General features: G+C 56.4%; 3 protein-coding genes across 3 annotated transcripts; 2 read left to right on the top strand and 1 right to left on the bottom strand.

Annotated features, from left to right (window-relative positions):
• The first annotated feature begins 3,548 nt into the window (after nt 1–3,548).
• Nucleotides 3,549–9,031, top strand: MFRP (membrane frizzled-related protein). The gene is made up of 13 exons (XM_045797978.2): nt 3,549–3,782; nt 3,908–4,010; nt 4,129–4,242; nt 4,363–4,554; nt 4,688–4,901; nt 5,273–5,403; nt 5,546–5,671; nt 5,900–5,976; nt 6,350–6,498; nt 6,981–7,111; nt 7,221–7,352; nt 8,041–8,168; nt 8,256–9,031. Exons 1-13 carry the CDS (start codon nt 3,729–3,731, stop codon nt 8,478–8,480), a joined length of 1,776 nt encoding a protein of 591 aa, XP_045653934.1. The 5' UTR covers nt 3,549–3,728; the 3' UTR covers nt 8,481–9,031.
• A 134-nt stretch (nt 9,032–9,165) lies between these two features.
• Nucleotides 9,166–11,115, top strand: C1QTNF5 (C1q and TNF related 5). The gene is made up of 3 exons (XM_045797977.2): nt 9,166–9,316; nt 9,594–9,850; nt 10,182–11,115. The coding sequence occupies exons 2-3, from the start codon at nt 9,637–9,639 to the stop codon at nt 10,697–10,699; spliced, it is 732 nt and encodes a 243-aa protein (XP_045653933.1). The 5' UTR covers nt 9,166–9,316; nt 9,594–9,636; the 3' UTR covers nt 10,700–11,115.
• A 1,640-nt stretch (nt 11,116–12,755) lies between these two features.
• RNF26 (ring finger protein 26) lies at nt 12,756–15,557 on the bottom strand. The gene has a single exon (XM_045797976.2). It carries the CDS (start codon nt 14,978–14,980, stop codon nt 13,676–13,678), a length of 1,305 nt encoding a protein of 434 aa, XP_045653932.1. The 5' UTR covers nt 14,981–15,557; the 3' UTR covers nt 12,756–13,675.
• Nucleotides 15,558–20,768: the final 5,211 nt, after the last annotated feature.

The following is a 20,768-nucleotide window of genomic DNA, read 5'->3' on the forward strand; positions in this document are numbered from 1 at the left end:
TTGTGGAGGCCACCGGTGCGTTTCCGCTGTCTTCCACAGGGGAGCAGGGGACTACCGGTACTGTCCAGGCAGGGGCTCAGCCTGCCCCACCCTTGCTCCCAGCTCTCCCTTCTGTACTTAACCTGTGGTGCTCTCATTCCCATGGCAACAGGTCCCAGTGCTACACAGATCCCAAACACAATCTGTCCCCATGTTTCTTTATCCATCAGCTTTGCCTCCTAGCAACTGGGATTTCTGCCCCCATTCTTTGCTTGCGTTCCAGCAGGCCTCCCCATGGGGAGGAAGGGGCTCTCCCCCTGCAACTGCTCTGGTGTGACCTTGAGCAAGAACCTTCCTCTTTCTGGGCCTTGTGCCTCATCTGAGTTAAGGAGATTGGACCTTGAAGTTCTCAGCTCAAGTGTCCTCCTCCTAAGTCACTTCTCTAAATACGTGCCTCAAAGTCCCAAGTGAGGGGCCCTTTCGTGCCTCTGATTTCAGTTTTTGAGAGTTACTCTACATTTTTTTTAATGACCAGTGCTCAGAAAATACATATTTCGGGGCGCCTGGGTGGCACAGCGGTTAAGCGTCTGCCTTCGGCTCAGGGCATGATCCCGGCGTCGTGGGATCGAACCCCACATCAGGCTCTTCTGCTATGAGCCTGCTTCTTCCTCTCCCACTCCCCCTGCTTGTGTTCCCTCTCTCGCTGGCTGTCTCTCTCTCTCTGTCGAATAAATAAATAAATAAAATCTTAAAAAAAACATATTTCTCTCCATAGAGCTTCAAAGTCAGGACCATAGAGGTCACCTTGTCCACATTCTCATTTTGCCAGTGAGGACACAAGTGCTAGAGAAGGCTGGCTCAAGTCCACTGGTTTGTCAACGGCTGAGGCAGGACGGTTCTCTTTCCATCTGAGTACTCTTGAGTATTCCGCTTTTTGGGTGAATAATTGACAGCTTTTTGCAGGGTAGAGTTTTCTGCAGCAAACTTTCCAAACTCGTGTCTGTTAGGAACTGAGCTGAACAGCAGTGTAGCAAGGAAACTCCCTGATTCCATCCATCCACACGCCAGCACCATCTATCACGTACCTGGGCCCCGCAGGGTCTAGGCCGAGCACCTCTGAGGGCTCCTGTCCTTCGTTGCTCTAGAGGCAGAAACGAGCACCTGAGCTGGAGGCAGCAGAAAGAGACTAGCATTTATACTCCAAGCAAATTACTTAATCGTCCTGAGCCTCAGTTTCCTCCTCTGTAATCTGAGTATAACAATAGCTACTGAGAGCTGTGTCTGGAACATACTAGGTATTCAAATGTCCATGTCCCACACACAGCCCCACATCTCCAGGACTGCGCCATCGACATTCACATTCTCTTAGTGGGTGATGCTCAGCCAACGTTTGGACCCCTAGCCTCTCGGGATGCTTGTGCCTTCTTTTCTCCTCCAAACAACATATGATAAAGGCTCAGGAATGCAAAGTAAGTAACAGCATGGCCCAGAATTCGTGAAGTACGGCCACCGGAGGGACGACCGAAATCCAAGGGATGGGCATTTCTGGTTGCCTGCTATTCAGTGTGGCCTTCCCCTGGGAGATCGAGGAAGGCTGGCTGGAATAGAGCTGCAGTCTTCTGGGCTTCTAGAGACGAGGGGAGATCCAGAAGCCAGGGGACGAGGGTCAAGGCTAGGGGTGGCAGTGAACAAGGAGAGGAGGAGGACGACTGACAGATTTGGGTGGGGAAGAAGAGTCAGATGCTAATGCGCGCCTCCAGTGCTGGCCCTGGGAACACGGAAAAAGAAGGCGTTCTACATGAGAGGACAAGTCTGGGCACCTGTCTTTCGTAGGAAGGACACATCATGTTCCAGGGACAATGAAGAGGCTGGTCTGGCTGAAGTGGAAGTTTGAGCTAGAGAACTAGCAGGAGAGCAAGCCATAGAGCCTGGAGTCCCAGAATGTTCTAGCCAAGCTCAGGCTGGCCTCGCCCTTCCTGGTGGCAGAAGAGCCACAGAGAGTCAAGGAGAGAGAACGGTGTGTGGGGTCAGCATGGGGAAGCTACAGGAAGTCATGCTCTTAGGAATACAAGCAGAAGCCCAAGAGAGCCAGAAACCACTGGAACAGCACCCTAAGTCCCTTTTGCCCAGAGGATGGCCACGGAAAACAGCAGAAGCCAGACAGAAGCTTCCCGCACAGCCTCTGGAAGACTGTGCTGTGTACTCACAAATGAAAAGGCAAATAATATTTTAGTGTTCTTGTGGAAGGAAATACTTTCGACCTCTCGAACCCTCTAAAAGCAGTCCCCATCCAAGGATCCAAGAAAAAAGGCTTGCCCCCTTATACACAAGCAGCCCAGGGCACCCCAGGGGATGAATGGAGAATAACCTGGGGGTGAAGGGTCTCCTAGAGTATGAGGACAGCTGCATAAGCATCAGATAATCTGTCTCCTTTGTTTCTTCTCTCCCCTCTGGGCTCCTCACTTTGTTCCCCGATGTTGCCAGCAGGCCTCACCCCAGCGGAGGGTGAGAGAGGTGTGTCCTGGGAAGCACACACTTTGGATTTCCTCAGCCCCAGATTCAACTCTTGGCTCTGTATCGCACCCACTGTGTGACCCTGGGGAAGCCTCAGTGCTGTCATTTATGAGATGGTTATGCTACCTCGTAGTGTGACCCAGGGAGGGAAACGACACGGAAGGCCTCTTGCCCAGGGCCTAATACGTAACATTGTGCAAATGCTGGCCACGAAGATGCTGCCTCCCTAGTCCCGCGCTGCCCGACTCCGCCCGAGCATGGCTAACACAAAACAGGTTAACAAGCCCTTTCCTTTCTCCCCGAGGACGGCCGGGCCAGGCTGGGTTTTTCCAAGAGACTGTCGTCACGGAGGAAGAGGCATGAAGTGTCCAGTTTGCAGAGGGTGGGTTTTCTACCCTGCAGCAGCAGATAGCACCAACTCCCAGGCCCCACAGCCACTGGAGGGCCTGCCCCGGCCACCCTGTCCAAGGACTTGGCCCCTCTTCCTTCTTCTCCCCTGCCTTTTGTCTGCAGGCCAAAGGGTCCCAGGCAGAGGCGGCAGGCCCCTCCAGCTTCCCTAGCACATCAGCACGGAGAGAAGCAGCCCCTACGTACCATGTGCTTCCTGTACTGCCTTAGCTGGTCCTGGCCACAAAGGTACGCTCACGGGGGCCTCCCAAAGACCCGAGCTTGGCTAACGCCCCAGGCCCCAGATGGGAGGGCAGCTGATTTCGTCCCCCCAGGCTCCTAGGCCTTAAAGCTGCAGAACCCTCCCACCCAGCTTCCAAGGCTCCCTCAGGCTTGCACAGTCCTCCTTCCCTCCCAGCACCCCTCGGTGCTCACTCAATATTTTGGGTGAGGTGAGGAAAGGGGGTGTCAGCTCCCTTGGTCACACCCTCCCCCCACAAGCACCTAGTTTCCTCTGCGGGGTGTTCGCAACCACGGCCTGTGCCTTTAAGGACTGCTGTCCTGGGCCAAGCTGTCGACCTTAGCGCCCTCAGCTGAGTTGGATTAAGGGACCATTTCATGCCTTTGCAAATTCCTTCTGGCTGCTTCCTTCCCCAACACAGGGACAGAGTATCCAGGTCCTGAACCAATCGGCCAAGGGCAGTCTGAGAGTCAGTCTCATCTGGCAGCCCCTTCCCAAAGGGAGCAGAGGCTGTCCCTTTGATAGGCACTTTGGGATCGGGGAGTGGGCCCTTGGCGGTCTTAGGCAATCACAGGGACTCCCAGAAAGCCACGCAGAGCCTCGAACCATGAAGGAATGCTCGGATATCATCCTGTGTGTGGAGGCGACAGAACTGAGCAAGGTAAGGGTCTCATAGGACCCTCTCCCAAGCCCCAGATCCCTGCCTAGGGCTGGCCGTGCCCCGGGGGACATGCCAGCCAGGCAGTGTGGCCACTGGCCCTCAGCCCTCCAGTCTTTCCCTTTCAGACTGAGTTCTGCAATCCTGCTTTTGAGCCTGAATCAGGGCCACCTTGCCCTCCAGCAGCCTTCCGGGAGGATGCCAGCTGCAGCATCCCGGCTCCCTGGCATGGTAACCATCTCAGGGAGTGACCCGCATGGGGGAGAACAGAGACCTAGGAGCTAGAACAGTGTGAGCGACGCCCAAGGAGCCCTCAACATCCCACCCCACCCCACCCACCCACCCACAGGTCAGCGCCCCCGGGGGCTCCGCCCCGACTGCCATTTCTCCTGGCTGTGCGTCCTCCTGCTGGCTGGCCTCCTGCTCCTGCTGCTCGCGCTTCTGGTGGCCATCATTCTAGCCCGTGAGTCCCTGGCCCTGCGTGGGAGAAGGGCTTTTGAATGAGATTCCATAAGCCACTCTATGCGTCACCTCTGGGGAACCAGCTCCTCTGAATCCCACTCCCCCATCTTCCCACCTCCAGAATTGCGGGCTACACCCCTGTCTGGGGCCTCCTATCAGCCACTGCCTGCCCAAAACCTGACCCCCAGTGGGACCACCACCACCACCACCCCCACCCCCACCACCCCTTCCAACATCACCACCACCTCTCCGGCATCTGGGAACCCAAAAGGACAGCTGGAGGAGGCAGGCATGAGCCCCTCACCCCAGCCCAGTGAGTACCCGGGGCAGATCTTCCGGGAGAAGAGTCCAAGATGGCAGGAGGAGGAGGGGCCAGGAAGGAGAGCCTTGGAAATAAAAGGGTCTCTCTCCTTTTGACCTTGGAACTCTAACCTTCATCTCTGCAGCCTGTGGGGGCCTCCTTTCTGGCCCAAGGGGCTTCTTCAGCAGCCCCAACTACCCGGACCCTTACCCTCCCAACGCCCACTGCGTGTGGCACATCCAGGTGGCCGCAGACCGGGCGGTACAGCTCAGGATCGAAGCGCTCAGCATGGAGAGCGTGGCCTCCTGTCTTTTCGATCGCTTGGAAATCTCTCCTGAGCCTGAAGGCCCCCTCCTCAGGTGGGGCCCCCTGCCCCCGGAGATCTCACCCCTGCCCTGCGCCAGTGCGAAAGGCTGGACTGGGAAGAAACCGAGAAACCTGACCTCAGGGGCCCAGCTCTGCCACCAGCCTGCTGCATGACCTTGGGAAGGTCACCGCTCCTCTCTGTCAGATGGAGCTCCCACCCCGTTGTCCATGAATAAATGCCACAAGGAGGGACATGGCAGTCAGGAGAGTCAGAGCTCCCTGGGAAATGAAACGACCCTTTTTGACACCGTCCTCCTCGGGTCAGGGCTTGAGGCAAGAGGACGGCAGGGTCCAGGCAGCCTCCACTCCGGCTGGCCCTGAGCTCTGAGCCTCCTCCATCACCCCCCAATTTGGCTCCTTGCAGAGTGTGTGGGAGGGTGCCTCCCCCCACCCTCAACACCAACGCCAGCCGCCTCCGGGTGGCCTTCGTCTCTGACAGCAGTGTGGAAGGATTTGGTTTCCACGCCTGGTACCAGGCTGTGACTCCCGGGAACGGTGAGTGTTCTGCCACCCCGCCTCTGGCTGTCCCTCAAGCGTCTGCTCCCCCCACCCCCACCCCAAACACTCGCAGCACTGGCAAAAGGGCTGGAGACTCTGGGAGGTTCTGAATGCAGACGCACCCTCCTCACACACACAGGGAGCTGTGCTCACGATGAGTTCCCCTGTGACCAGCTCGTCTGCCTGCTGCCTGACTCAGTGTGCGATGGTATTGCCAACTGTGCTGATGGCAGCGATGAGACCAGCTGCAGTGCCAAGTTCTTGGGTACGGGCCCCGCCAGGCACAGGGCGGGTTCTGTCTCCAGGCATCCGATCCCGGGTTCGGCCTGGGCTCCCCAGCTCTGGCCTAGCCCCCAACTTGCCCAGATACGCTCCTGGCCCAGAAGTTGCTTCCTCATGGGCCTGGCCCAAACTCTCCCCTGCAGTCCCTGCCCGTGCGACCCTGTCCAAGGCACAGACCCTGGCAAACTCACGTCCCTCCTCCTCTCTTCAGGGTGCGGGGGGAATCTGACGGGGCTCCAGGGCACTTTCTCTGCCCCCCGCGACCTGCAGAGGTACCCTCGTCAGCAGGTAAGCTGGTGCGCCACAGGGAGGGCGGTGTGGCACCTGCAGACCCACACCTGTGCACCAGGTTAATGTGACCGGGAACAGCATGGGAGACGTGGCCTGGTTCTTGGGAAGGTCAGAGATCCAACAGGCAGCAAGGGAACTGTATTCAGTGCTTACTAGGTAGCCCCATGTTCCCGTGCTGGGCAAACTTCTCTCTGAGAGCAGACAAGTTCAAAGGCCCTTCCACCGGGAGTGCAAAGAGCCTGGTGGGCCACCCCCTCCCACGCCCTGCCCGGCCTGCAGCAGGGAGAAAGCCCTTCTGGAGCCCTGCCTGGGTGCCCAGAGTGGGACGGGAGAAGGAACCCTGACCGACTCCATCTGTGCCCTCCCCCAGCTCTGCACCTGGCACATCTCCGTGCCGGCGGGACACGGCCTAGAACTGCGGTTCCACAACTTCAGCCTGGAAGCTCAGGACGAGTGCAAGCTGGACTACGTGGCCGTGTATGAGGCCAGCGACACAGGGGCTCTTGGCCTCCTGGGCAGGTAGCCCCCTGAGCAGGAGCCCTGGAGAAACTCCATCCTCCGCAGTCTGAGGGTCAAGGCCTCCCGCAGATTCACCCTGCTCTCTCCCTGGCTTCCAGTTCCTTCCGCTCTAAGCCAGACGTCTTTTCACTGTCACCCTAGGAAGAGGCTTGTCCTTCCTCAGCCCAAAGCCTTTGTTTGGCATTGCCCCTGCGCAGAAGGTCATTTCCCTGTACCCTTCCCGCCTGGTTCTCCTGCCCCGCGGGGCCACTCCCACTTCCCCTCAAACCCTCACTGGTGTTTCCCATCTCCGACTGGCTCAAATTCAAGCAGTTTGCTAAATTCTTTGCCTACTAAATATGCCTACTAAGCGCCATGAGTCAGCGGCCCTGTGTCCCATTCCCTCTGGCACAGCCCAGAGCACCAGCTCAGAGGGAGGCCCGTGGGAACACCCTGGGTGGGCCAAGGGCCCCCTGCCAAGGGCTGCTCTCTGGCTCGGGCAGGTTCTGTGGAACGGAGCCCCCACCTCGCCTCATCTCCTCGCACCAGCAGCTGGTGGTGTTCTTTCGGACAGACCGTGGCATCAGCACCGGGGGCTTCTCTGCCACCTACCGGGCCCTCAATGCCACAGAAAGTGGGTGCCCCTGGGTGAGCAGGTGTGGGCAGCGGAGTCGCCTCCAGCAGAACGAGGAAGGGCTCTGGACCCCTGTCCCAGGGCACCGCCATACCCCCTTTGCCTACAGATCCCTGTGGGCCCGGAGAGTTCTCCTGCCGTGATGGAGGCTGTAAGAGTCCGCAGTGGACGTGTGATACATGGAGACGCTGCCCGGACAGCAGCGATGACAGCTGCAGCAGCCCCTTGTTCCCACCCCCAGGTGAGAAGCCGCCCCAGAGCACTGTGGGCAGGGCCCAGAAGGCAGGAGGAGGCTGGGGGTCGGTTCATAGAAACCCCGTTGGCACCCTTCATCACAGCCCACCCCTATCCTCCCCGATGGGGGGACTCCACAGAGTCCGGGGAGGGACTCTCACCCGGTGGTGGCAATGGTACTTAACGTCACTGCCAAGGCAAGTGGGAATCTGGGAGTCAATGGTAGGGGCTTCAAGAACCGCCCAGCCTTTTCACACAGAAAGCCCCTCTGCACAGCCCACCTCAGAGAGGAAGGTGAGGGGCACCTGGCTGGCTCAGTCGTAGAGCATGGGACTCTTGATCTTGGGGTTGTGAGTTCAAGGCCCACATTGGGTGTGGAGCCTACTTAAAAAAAAGAAGATGAGGAGGAGGAGGAAGGCAAGAGCGGGGGAGTTCCTTCCAGGTGCCCCGCAGGCCCTGCCAATGTCAGTGTCTCATGTTCCCGAGATCAGAGACACCTGCGTGATGCCCAGGGCTGGCAAAGGACGTTTGGGCGGGCTCTTGAGGATAATGGGCACCTGTGATGTGTGCAAAGCATCTCCCCATGTTAGCTCCTTTGATTCCCACAACAACCCCCAAATGACCCAGAGGGAGCGGTTAGGTGACTTGCCCTGGGTCACCAGCAGTGTCCCCCCACAGTGATTCTCCCCTTACAGAGCTGGCCTGTGAGCCTGTCCAGGTAGAGATGTGCGTCGGTCTGAGCTACAACACCACGGCCTTCCCTAACGTCTGGGTGGGCATGGCCACCCAGGAGGAGGTGGTGGAGATCCTTAGAGGTTACAAGGTGCTCTGGGAAGAGATTGGGGGGGGGCAGGAAGTGGAGGGAGCCTAGGGAGTATGGTGCCTGAGGGCTGATGTCCTCCTTCCACAGAGCCTGACAAGTCTGCCCTGCTACCAGAGTTTCCGGAGGCTCCTCTGTGGGCTGCTTGTGCCCCACTGCACCCCCATAGGCAGTGTCCTTCCCCCCTGCCGCTCTGTCTGCCAGGAGGCTGAGCGCCAGTGCCAGTCTGGCCTGGCTCTACTGGGTACCCCCTGGCCGTTCAACTGCAACAGGCTACCCGAGGCGGCCGGCCTGGAGGCCTGTGCACGGCCCTGACCCTGAAGGCCGGCCCCTGCCCCTCGGCCTGCCCGTCCACCTTTGCCAATCAGGGCGGGCAGGCAGGGGACAAAGGAAGGAGGACCAGCATGAGACTCTGCCCATCCTCTCTGGAGCCTCCCAAGTAGGGGAAGAGAAGTCCTCGGCAGGGCTACTGGAAGCTTCCCTGACCCTTTTCTTGCCCCAGCTCCACACCATGCCGTTGATCGTGAGGACTGCTTCCCACCCAAGCCTCTGACCCAGATTGCCAGTCTCCCGCCTTCCCCTCTCCACCTGCTTTTTCAGGTTCTCCACCACCTGCCTTCTGACTCTTTCATGTATTGAACAAAAATGTGTTGAGTGCCTAGTAATGTGGCAGGCCCTGTTCTGAGTCCTGGAGATCCAGCCTTCAGCCTCTGAAACTCTCACCCGGCCGTTCTCAGCTTCTGTCTCCCCTGGACTGGTCTTGTCCTTGCTCTCTGTCACCGCACCCTCTCTCCTTCGGGCTCCTTGGAGCAGTGGGTGCCCCGAGTGTCTGTCTCACACAGCTCTGCCTCCCTGTGCCCAGCTAACACTCCCTCCCCCTCCTTTCTCCCCCAAATCTTGGCCGGCAGCCGGGCGACACCACGAGTTATTTCCCTGCTATTTCCCGGCCGGGAGCTCTTGGCCCCTGAACAACTGGTTTCCTCTTGGAGTCTGGGAGGAGCAGAGCGGAGCCGGCAGGGAGTGAACCCGGACCAGGGGGACACCGAGGGCAGGGGACGCCTGACGGGGGAGAAGCGCAGGGGCGGGGCAAGGGTCATCTGAAGGGTCCGGAGTAGCGAGCGCCCCAAGGAAGCCTCGGGAGACGGGACGGGGTGAGTGCGGCAGAGGACGGGAGGGGGGTGGGGACGGGAGGGACTGGGGGAAAGACGGCACGGGGTGGGGTGGGGGGGAGCGGCCAGCCTCTCCTGCCCCCCCACCCCGGCGCCCTCCGGGTCCTCGGCTCTGGGGGCGCCCCTCCTTCATCCCCCCGCGGCCGCTCAGCCTCAGGCCCGTGGCAGTGGGGTGGGGACCCACCCGGTCGCGCCGGGGCGGGGAGCGAGGCCGGTGCCGGGATTCTGGGTCCCGACTCCCGTCCCGCCTGGCCCGCAGACTGCGAAAGGACCCCGGCGGCCGGAGTCCCCGTGCCAGCGCCATGAGGCCGCTCGTCGCCCTGCTGCTCCTGGGCCTGGCGGCCGGCTCGCCCCCGCTGGACGACAACAAGATCCCCAGCCTGTGCCCGGGGCACCCCGGGCTTCCCGGCACGCCGGGCCATCACGGCAGCCAGGGCCTGCCCGGCCGGGACGGCCGCGACGGTCGCGACGGCGCGCCCGGGGCTCCGGGAGAGAAAGGCGAGGGCGGGAGTCCGGGTAAGAAGGCGGCGGGGGCGCCGTCCACCGGGCGGTCGGCGCTCGCCGGGCCGAGGGCAGGGGCTCAGCGTCCCGCCAGGGGGCGCCGCCGGCCCCGGGAGCAGGGCGCGGGGAGGGTGACGCAGCGCGCGGCGGCCGCGGCTCCGGGGATCCTGTCCTGCGGGCGGCGGGGCCCGGGGAGCTGGCGGCAGGGCGGCTCTCGCCCGGGAAGCGGCGGCCGGGAGCCCCAGAGAGGGTGAGGAGGGCGTTGAGCGGCGCCCCCCGCGCCTCCGGCTGCGGACCGCCGCCGCCGCAGCCACGCTCGCCCTAACCGCGCCCCACACCCCCGCAGGACTGCCGGGGCCCCGGGGGGAACCCGGGCCGCGAGGAGAGGCGGGACCCGTGGGAGCGGCGGGGCCCGCCGGCGAGTGCTCCGTGCCTCCGCGCTCCGCTTTCAGCGCCAAGCGCTCCGAGAGCCGCGTGCCTCCGCCGTCGGACGCGCCCCTACCCTTCGACCGCGTGCTGGTGAACGAGCAAGGACATTACGACGCCACCACCGGCAAGTTCACCTGCCAGGTGCCCGGGGTCTACTACTTCGCGGTCCACGCCACCGTCTACCGGGCTAGCCTGCAGTTCGATCTGGTCAAGAACGGCGAGTCCATCGCCTCTTTCTTCCAGTTTTTTGGGGGGTGGCCCAAACCAGCCTCCCTCTCCGGGGGCGCCATGGTGAGGCTGGAGCCAGAGGACCAGGTGTGGGTGCAGGTAGGCGTGGGCGATTACATAGGCATCTATGCCAGCATCAAGACAGACAGCACCTTCTCGGGATTTCTGGTGTATTCTGACTGGCACAACTCCCCTGTCTTTGCTTGATGCCCACTGGAAAGCGAGCTCAAGCTCTCTCATTCCTGCGGAAGGAGGGTGTGACACTGGCAGCCACATCATCCGGGAGGGCTGGCCCCCCTTGGGATGTTGTGAACCACTCCGTCCTGCTGCTGGCAGAGAATGGGGACAGAGGCTGTCTGAGATCAGGGCTGGCAGTATTGGGCAGTGGCTGGATTTCTGCCCAAAACCAAAGGAGCACTCTGTGCTGGCAGGTGTGGGTCCCCCAGTTGCTTTGGCCCAGAGCCCCAGAGGTGGGGTGTCCCCTTCCTGGGGCTCTGCTTCTCTGGGTCCTCCCTTGTCCCTTCTATTCCTGGGCCCTTCTCTCAGAGATTATTCAATAAAAAATAATAAATAATAAATAAATAAATAAATAAATAAATAAATAAATAAATAAATAAGCCCTACTGGCTCAGCCTTTCTTCTTTAGTGGGGGGGATGCCCTGATGGTAAGGATGGGGGAGGGGAGAGGGAGCGATGGGGAAGATGTACAGGGTGGTGCTCCAGCAGAAGGAAGGGCTCTTGGCCTGGAGGAGCCATGCAGCAGGAGATACAGGAAGCGGGCCCAGGTGAATGAGCCGCCGCTCCATAGAGCTGTCCCCTGAGTTGTGTTGGTTGTGAACAGGGGTGCTTGGCTGAAGAGAGTGCCCTTCTGGCATGGGGCTCTTACCACTTTTTTCTAACTCAAAGATGTCATATAAACTGGGCGGAGGCTACCTTCCCCACACACACCACTACCCTGATCAACAAAAAGGATCCCCGGGGTTGCATTCGTGACTGCTCTGGCTGCTTGCCTGCTCTCTAGATGGCTGGAAAGCTATTTCTCTGTTCCCCACACCAGGCAAGTGGTGTGTTCCTGGGTGGCTAGAGATAAGTAGTTTCTGAGTTGACCACAAGAGGGCGTCCCAACTCCAGAATGCAGCAGTGATCCTGGCGTGCTTCAGCTCTCGATTGCTAAGGTAGCTAGGAGGAGGACGGGTATTGAGGTCTGCCAATGTAATTCCAGATGGGGGTGCAGGAAAAGGGGGTTCTTTGCTCCCAGCTCAGGAAGTTTATCTTCTCTCATAAAATGTTTATCCTCACATTAAACAGAGACTGGAAGGAGCCGAGCCTCCCCTTGCTCCGCTCCCTCCCTAGCGTTGGGCGGGGAAAGCCCTCCCCAGGCCTCCCAACTCCAAGATGGATGTGGTGAACTACCCCCACCGTGCTGGGCATAGCCTGGGTGGGCCGCGCCACTAAGTCTGAGGCTAGCCACAAAGCCCCTTCAAGGTTCCCCTCCTCTGACCTTCAGAAGCCAGCCCCAGCCCCACCCCCGCCCAATGACTAACAACCCAGGGCTTGCCAGACCCACAATCAGTTCAGCCTCTCAACCCCAGAGAATGTGGAGGGGGGGCCTCTTCTCAGTTTCTTTCTGACCTACCCTGCCCCCCCCCCGCAACTGCCCAACTGCCAGAAGGCCGCCCCTGGCATTATGCTCCTAGATTTAACATACAATTATGCGGGAGTGCACACACACACCAACCCCCCACACCCCCCCACCCCACCCCCACGCTGTGCCGATATGCGCGTGAGGACTGGGATGGGTCCTGGGTTTCAACTCCCAGCTCTCCACCAGGAGGCCTCACAGCCCCACTCCAGCCCAAGAGACACAAGGACAAGCACCAGGCTCCTCCAGGGATCAGAGGGTAGACTGGACTCCAGGCAGCAAGAACCCCAAATTCCCTCCTGAGAAGAGCGGCACTAGAGAAGCTGGGACGCTTACTCAAGGGTTGAGAATGTTCACACTCCCCTCTACTAGGGCTTCATTCTGGCAAAAGGAGAAAAGACAGGGCTTTCCAAAAGCCAGGTGTGTGAGGGGCACAAATTGGAGGCCGTGAAAGCTAATTCAGCTGCACCTGGCATGGGCTCTCCCCAAGGCACAGTCCTCACCTCCTATCTTATCTCCTCCCCCACTAGGTCCCCTCCAGACCACAGTGACTCCAGCAGGACTGAAGGACCCTGGGGCACCAACTGCTCGTCCCTGTAAGAATGCACACCGAGGCCGTCAGAGCTGTCAAAAGAAATTTATTCACCAGAAACTGGGCCAGACAGAACCATCAGGGCCAGACAGACCCATCAGGATGCTCATACTCCTAAGCTGGCCCCTTCCGTATTTGGACCCTAGTGAAATGTGCACAGTCTGCCCTCCCCAACGCCAGGGAGAGACAAACAGAATGGGAATGCCATTGTTCTCTGTGATGTGGGGAGTGAAAGGGGTAGGAGTAGAAATCTGGTTATCCCTCCTGAGGCTCCCAGGGGAGCTGGGGTGCCAGAGGGTAATATGGTCCCAAAGCCAGGTGCAGACACCCACCCCTCAAGGGGTAAACTCTTGATCCTAGCTGTTGGATCAGGTCGGGAGGGAGCCTCGTAAGATCAAGACAGGCAGAAGTGGTAACTCTAAGGGCACCTGAGAGATACTATCCCCAAGGCCTACCAGTGCACAGGTGCTCTGGCTGAAAGCAAAGGTTCAAGATCGTTCCAAGGCCCCTGAGTTACCAAAACACCCAAACTGACAATGACGTGTTGTGGCTGCAGAAGCTGGGGAGGGGCCAGGGAGAGGACCTGCAAATCCCCAACAGAAAAACCGGAAGTAAGGGGGAGCCCCAAAGGTTGGCATCTGGATGGGCCCTGGCAAGCTGGAGGGGAGTCCACGGCAGTCTCAGGGCCTTGCATAGTGACACACTCACCACCTCCGGCATCACACAGGGACGCACTGGGTAAGGAAAAGCGGTTACCCTGCCCCACCCAGCTCACAGTCTTCCAGAGTATCCTATCTCAATGTCCTGGACGTATGGCTTGGAGGCTTGGCGTGACAGCCATGGGGGCAGGAGGGGATTCAGGCCAGGAACCAAGAGGTGAGGTGTTCAAGCTGTCCTAGCGCAGGTGGCTTCATGAAGCATGGAGGAGTGGGCACGAAGGGGAGGATCTTCAGAGGTAGACATTGAGGGTCTGCAGAATGCCCCGGCGGCAGAGGGGGCAGTTGCGGTGGGAGATGGGGTGACGCATCAGGATTTCAGTGCAAGCCTGGCACAGGCACAGGTGCCGACAGGGCAGAAGCAGCACCGTCTTGCTCTGGTCCTGGCAGATGACACACTTCTTCCGCTCCTCTTGCTCCTTGAGCAACTGCCATGGGTCTTGCCCGGCTACAGACTCCTCCTCATTGAGCCTCTCCCGGCCGCGGGCAGCTGTTGCTCTGGCCATCCTGACCTCTTCCTCTTCTTCTGCCTCTGATCTGGGCCCTGCTTCGGGAAGAGTGTCCTGTCTCCAGGTCCTGGATGAGGGCACCCTCCTAGGGCCACCCTGAGGGGCCCCAGGAGCCCCTCCCCGGTTCGGCCAGGTGGCCAGCTGCAAGCTGCGACTCCAGACTCGGCGCCAGGCCTCCAAGTCCAGTGCTAGGCGAGACAGCCGCACAACATCCTCTCGGAGCCGGTGGTAGGACGGCCGGGCGTGGAGCTGACTGAGTGCCCGGGTGGCCAGTCTCAGAGTGAGGTCCGGGTGCAACACAGTCACCATCACTGCCAGCACGCAAGCCAACAGCACCAGGCCGGTGACATTGACAAGCACGAAGCTGGCCAGGAGACGGACAGCTGACGCTAGGAGCTCCAGTGCTAGCTGGCAGGGGGTCCAGAGGAGGATGGCCATGGCCACGGCACTGCTGGAAATGTGGGCTAGGAAGGCAGCTACAACGTCCGTCATCCTCCACAATGGCCCCGTCACTGCATCCCACAGGGCGAGCATCAGAGAGAAAAGGTTCTGAGTGCCAATGAGGCAGATGTTGACCAGGCTGTTGATCACGTAGGCCACCAGGCTCATGGCAATGGCACAGATGTCACAGGCCTGGCGCAGCAAAGCATGGCCATTGGAGACCACGTTCAGGACACCCCGGTGCAGTATCTCCCGGCTCCTCAGTGCCCCGTGAGAGGCCAGGTGCCCCAAGAGCTTTAAGCTCTCCAGGCCAGAGCAGCAGCTGTACAGCAAGGTACACAAGGCCTGCAAGCCCCCAAAGGTGAATCGGACCAAGGCTTCAATCAAGGCCAGCAATGAAAGCAGGACTCCGCGGCCCAAGTGCAAAAGACTAGTCAGTACCGTGTGTGGCAGGTTGTAGATGAAGGCCAGGAGCCAGGCCAGGGAAGCCAGGAGGGAGGACACCAGCAGGAAGTTGAGGTCCAACACCAAGGTCAGCAGGTCCAGCACAAGGCCCACCCCATTCACTATCAGGTACACAGCCTCCATGATAGTGCTGTGGAGGTTAATCCAAAAGGAAGTCTGGCCCCAGGTTGAGGGGGGTGTCAAGGCTGATAATATTTGGGGGCGACAGGAATTAATTTGGAACGGAAGTGAGCAGTCTCCAAACCAGGGAGAACCAAGAATCTGAGGAAGAAGTGGGTTAGAGGGAGGCGGAGTCTCAGTGGAGGGAAAGGGGGCCAGGTGCCGGTCCAGGAGTCCCGGTTTTGAAGGCGGGCTGTCTGGGAAGGAAGAGGCCAAACATCTCTAAAGTGCAGGTGAGCCCGGGCTGGAAGAGAGAGGTCAGCTTTGGAGGCCTGGTGATGGCGAACCACGGCCGGGCAGTGGGTCAGACCGAGAGGAGACCGGGAACGGATGGTTTCGGGCCGGGGCCGGGTGGGGGCGGCGCAGGCTGGGCGCGGGCTCGCGGTCCAGCTACGCAGGTACCCCTGTCCCCGCCCGGCCCCCGTCCTCTGGGCTCGCGGCGCTCTGCGTCCAAAGGGGTAGTGGGAAAGGGAGTCAGCCTCAGCACACCCCAAACGCGGCCTCTACTCCGCTGGGCGCCGCCATCTTGTGTGCGAAAGGGTGGGGCGAAAAGCGTGACAAGGAGGGCGGGACGACGAACTCCGGCCAATCGTTGAGAAGCAACCGCAGGAAACATCGAGCACTCATTGGTCCGTTTGAACGGCGCCCAAACATATTTACTCTCCAAAGAGAGGGGCGGAGACAGGTTGAAATACCCGCCCCCTTGAGGCGGCGATTGGTCAGTTGACGGGCAGAAGCGGACTAGGCCCTCCTCCTAGCCCCGCCCCCTATCAGCCGGATTTTGGACTGGGCTGAATACCCGTGCTGTTCTTTCTCCTGGCCCCCCTCCCTGGTCGTGAACTTTTTAGGTGAGAGTTGGTTACTGCCTCTGAGCTGGGCTCTGGGATTGCACCGCCTCCACACCCTCCTCAGACTCTCTGTCTCGTCCTCTATTCATTTATTCGTTCATTTAGTCTATCATTTATTGAGCTCCTGCGAATACATGGGGGATACAAAAAATGTTTAAGAGGTTGTGCCCGCTCTCAAGCCGGTCACAAGGGGAAACACATTGTTACAGGGGATTCCCAAGCTGCTGTTCCAAACTGTTTCCTCCAGCGTCATCAGCTTCTCTAGGCATCTTCAGGAGATTATCTCATTGTCATTATGACAAGGAGGTCACAGACCAGAAATAGCTCACCCTCCTTCACTAGTCCCTATTAATTTGTTTACCTGAACATTCTAGTTAAATATCTACACCTGGACGGCTCTAGGTTCCTCAATAAATTATCCTTCCCTTTAATATTCAAAATATATTTGAGACCCCATCCCAAATCTGTTGGAAAACCTGGTGTTCTCTACTAATGCCAAGGACACTTAAGGGTCTCATCCTTCCCCTGGTCACCTGCTTGTTTGAACTCTTCATCTCCATCCTGGCCTGGTCTCCTAAAAATGTTTGTCCCCCTTCACCCACCCAACCCCAAAGGCTACCTGAATCCCTCACTCCCCAAAGCTCCACTGATAGGAAGCTGAGTTATGCAACAAGCCTTTACTGAGATGTGGCCGTCCCACCAGGGGTGACAGCACAGTGCAGAGCAAGGACTGCAGTTTCTAAAACTCCACTGGTTTTGCCTCAGCCTCTCTCTCACACCTGTTAGGCCCCAACTCAATGTCTTCTCTGGGACGTGTTTTCCCTTCCTCTTCCTCTTCCTCTTCCTCTTCCTCTTCCTCTTCCTCTTGGGATTTCCCCTCCCTCTCTCTAGCCATCAGACTCTAACTCCCTATTTTGTTATTTGATTTTACAGCATAGTCTGTCTCTACCCCCAACCCAAGCTAAGCTCTAACCACAAAATGCTAATCCCTCCAAACAAGGGAGAATAATACAAGGATTTGTTTTAGCCTCCTGCTCAGAGCATGGTCTGTTGTGGTTATTGCTGCTGATGTTTTTATTGTCCCAACTGTGCCTTTTCCCCCAATTTCAAATCTTGGAGTATACACCCACCTTCCCTTCAAGATATTTGATCTCCCCACCCATAACCCATCCTCTTCAGAAATGTTAGCTGTTCTGTGAACACCTCCTGTGTTCCTAGCCTGTCTTCCTACGGCACTTGATACAAGTGGCCACTTCCTCCTCCCTGGGCCCCTGGACATCACTCTCTCCTGTATTCTTTCATGACCTCCTCTCCTCCCTACGTGATGATTTCCAAATCTGTGCCTTCAGCCTGAATCTGTCTTGCAAAGTTCAGGTTGCAACAGCTTCCTGGACATAGCGCCTGGATATCATACTGGTGCTTCAAATTCAACATGTCCAGGGACACCTGGGAGGCTCAGTTGGTTAAGCGTCTGCCTTCGGCTCGGGTCATGATCCCGGGGTCCTGGGATCGAGTCCTGCAGTGGGCTCCTTGCTCAGCAGGGAGTCTGCTTCTCCCTCTCCCTTTGCCTGCCACCCCCCCCACCCCCACTTGTGCTCTCTCTTTCTCTGTCAAATAAATAAATAAAAATCTTTTTAAAAAATTTAGAAAACAGGGGGTACCTGGGTAGCGCAGTCGTTAAGCGTCTGCCTTTGGCTCAGGGCGTGATCCCGGCGTTCTGGGATCGAGCCCCACATCAGGCTCCTCCGCTGGGAGCCTGCTTCTTCCTCTCCCACTCCCCCTGCTTGTGTTCCTTCCCTTGCTGGCTGTCTCTCTGTCAAATAAATAAATAAAATCTTTTTAAAAAAATTTAGAAAACAAACAAACTCAACATGTCCAAAATCAAACTCCGCAAACTTGCTATGCCTGCGCTGTGCGCAATTAACCGGCCAGCTTTCCACACCAAGAAAGACCTTCTTGGAATTGGCAGGATCCTTTAAAACAATATTTCCATTCGTTTGGGACCAAAGCTTCCCGTCTGAGTGATCTGAGACTCACCAGAGCCACTTTGAATGAGCTATAACCTTTGACTCAGCTGGGCACACAGCTGCGGGCAGACAGAGGTTATGTGCAGCCACATTTCTTGCAACAAATGAATTGCTGTGCTACAAAAGTGCTATCCATTCGTAAGCTGAAAAGTACCCTGTGAGCACAATGCGAAAGAAGTGCTGGACGACACCGCCTTGAAAAGCCAACGTCCTTCCCCATGCTGAGAGATTGTACGCCATTCCCCTTGAGGTGACCATGGAAATGGTCGTTGGGTTTGGAGTCAAGTGGTAACTCTACTAAGGTGATAATGTTTCTCTCTCCTCCAGGACTGTGTTTCAGATAAGAGCCTCTTCAAACCCACAGCTGCCAAAGCGGGGGTCATCATCTGTTCAGAGGCCGGAGAAAGAAGACGAGAATGTTGGTGGAAAGAGCCGACACCAACTGGCAGTAAGGAAAAAGTTCAAGGTGCTTACTAGTGCGAGTTGCAGTGATGGAGAAGGAAATCAGCCAGTTCTTATGAAAACTGAATGCCTAGACGTACTCTCTATCCTTGCAGAATTTTGTAATGGAAGTTGTAGTGGGGAGTAGGGTGAACTGAAGCCCTCAGGCTGAGGTACTAACTGCAGGGATTTTAGGTGAGAGAGGCTCACAGGGACAATAAAAGGGGATTTTAGAGATGGGGTAAAACCATGAAAGAACATCCAAATCAGGGGTCTTGACTGTGGGATTTTGTGTACGATCGCGCTCCCCTTCGGCTCCCCATCAAGCATTCGGTATAATCTACGTTACTGCCGCGGCTTTTAGAGTTGGATTTTTTTTTCCTTTTTGATCTCATTTTGCTTTTCACTTACACAAATCATTTACAAGGCCCCAACGTCAAAACTATATTAAAAGGTACATTCATAGGTTTGTTTTCATTCTGCCCCTGCCACCTTGTTCCCTCCCAGCACCAGCTAAGGGCCCCACAAACCACAAACATACCAAAAAATGTTTTCCTTGGTCCATCAGGATCCAGGGCTTGGCATTGGCCCAGCAGAACTCATAACCTTAAACATCAGCTTTGCTAATGACCCCATTCAGGCCCAGAAAAGCCCTTTCCTGCATCTCCTAACATCCTGGAAACATGAGGTGAGTGTGTCCAAATGCCACAAACAAAACTCCTGAATTTTTATGTGGGGGAGGATTTGAGAAGTTGAAGTGCTTCGGTAAGAAAAGAAATACATTAATTATCTAGTCAAATCCTCTTGCTTTTCTTCTTGTTCTAATTTACGGTTCCAGAAGTGCTCAAATTAATGCAATAGCCGAGGAACATTTGTAATATTAATTCACATTTTTAAAAATGTGTATATATGTAAATCTAGATAAAACTTGCATACATATTTAAGTGGTTTTAGCTCTGTTTTGATATAAGGAAAGGACTAAAGATTAGCACCCCATAATTAGGCATTGATTTAAAACATTGTTGGGGGTGGGGCGACTCAGATGCTCAGTTGGTTAAACATCTGACACTTAACTCAGTTCAGGTCTTGATCTCAGGGTTGTGAGTTCAAGCCCCGTGTTGGGTTCCATGCTGGGCGTGGAGCCTACTTAATTAAAAAAAAGATTGTTGAGGGCAAGTCAATGATGATGGAACTGACATGGTTAGCAAAGGTAAAGGGGAGCAAGATCATTTTTTGGACCAAAAATCCAGAAGGGTTTTTGTACCGCGTGCCCCGCATGGCACATAGTTGAACTTGTTACTAGACCTGACCTCAATTGTGCTGACCGTGATGGCATTCTTTGTAACAACAGAAAGACTATATACAGTGTTTTCTGGATCTGCCCAAAGATGAAACATCTTAGAAAGACACACGTCACATTTGGCCTTACTACCTCTCTGGGACACATGATGGGAATGCTGGCTAGATGCTGTTACAACAAGTAGAGTTAATGTAGATGAGATATCAAAAGAACTTGAAGAGTTAAGCAAAACAACAGAAGATTCTCAAATAAAGAGCAAATTATGGTTTTGGGTGGAAAATGAAATTACTATTGAATATGCAGTATTCACAGATATTTGAGATGGACTGTTGCGTAATATTAAAAATATCGAGGGGCACCTAGGTGGCTCAGTCGGTTAGGTGTCTGACTCTTGATTTCGACTCAGGTCATGATCTCAGGGTGGTGAGATAGAGCCATGCTTCATTCCACGCTGGGCATAAAGCTTGCTTAAGATTCTCTGTCTCCCGCTCCCTCTGGCCCTCCACCCCTCCCTCTCTCGCTCCCTCTCTAAAATATACAGATACATATTTATATTTCATATATATTTATAATATCGACAAAAATTTAACCAAAAAAATCTAAATCTGTTTGGCTATTTTACTTTGTTTACAACTGATGAGGCAATACTAACACATTATTTTTTTAAAGATTTTATTTATTTATTTGAGAGAGAGAGAAAGAGCAGGGCAGAGGGAGAAGCAGACTCCCCGCTGAACAAGGAGCCCAACGTGGGACTCGATTCCAGGACCCCGGGATCATGATCTGAGCTGAAGGCAGATGCTTAACCAACTGAGCCACCCAGGCACCCCTAATATATTATTCTTATTATTAACTAAAGTCCATAGTTTCCATTAGTGTTGACTCTTTGTATATGGGCTTTGACAAATGTATAATGCCATGTTTCTACCATTCAGTGTCATATGGAATATTTTCATTGCCCTAAAAATCCCCTTGTTCCACCTCTTCATTCCTTCCCTCCCTCTCCGTACCCTTAGCTCCTGGCCATCACTAATATTTTTACTGTTTCCATAGTTTTGCCTTTCCCAGAATGTCAGATCATTGGAGTCTTACAGTACAGAGCCTTTTCAAATTAGCTTCTTTTACTTAGCAATATG

This window comes from Ursus americanus, chromosome 16, assembly GCF_024610735.1.
Source record: "Ursus americanus isolate L20-20 chromosome 16, mUrsAme1.1.p, whole genome shotgun sequence".
NCBI lineage: Eukaryota > Metazoa > Chordata > Mammalia > Carnivora > Ursidae > Ursus > Ursus americanus.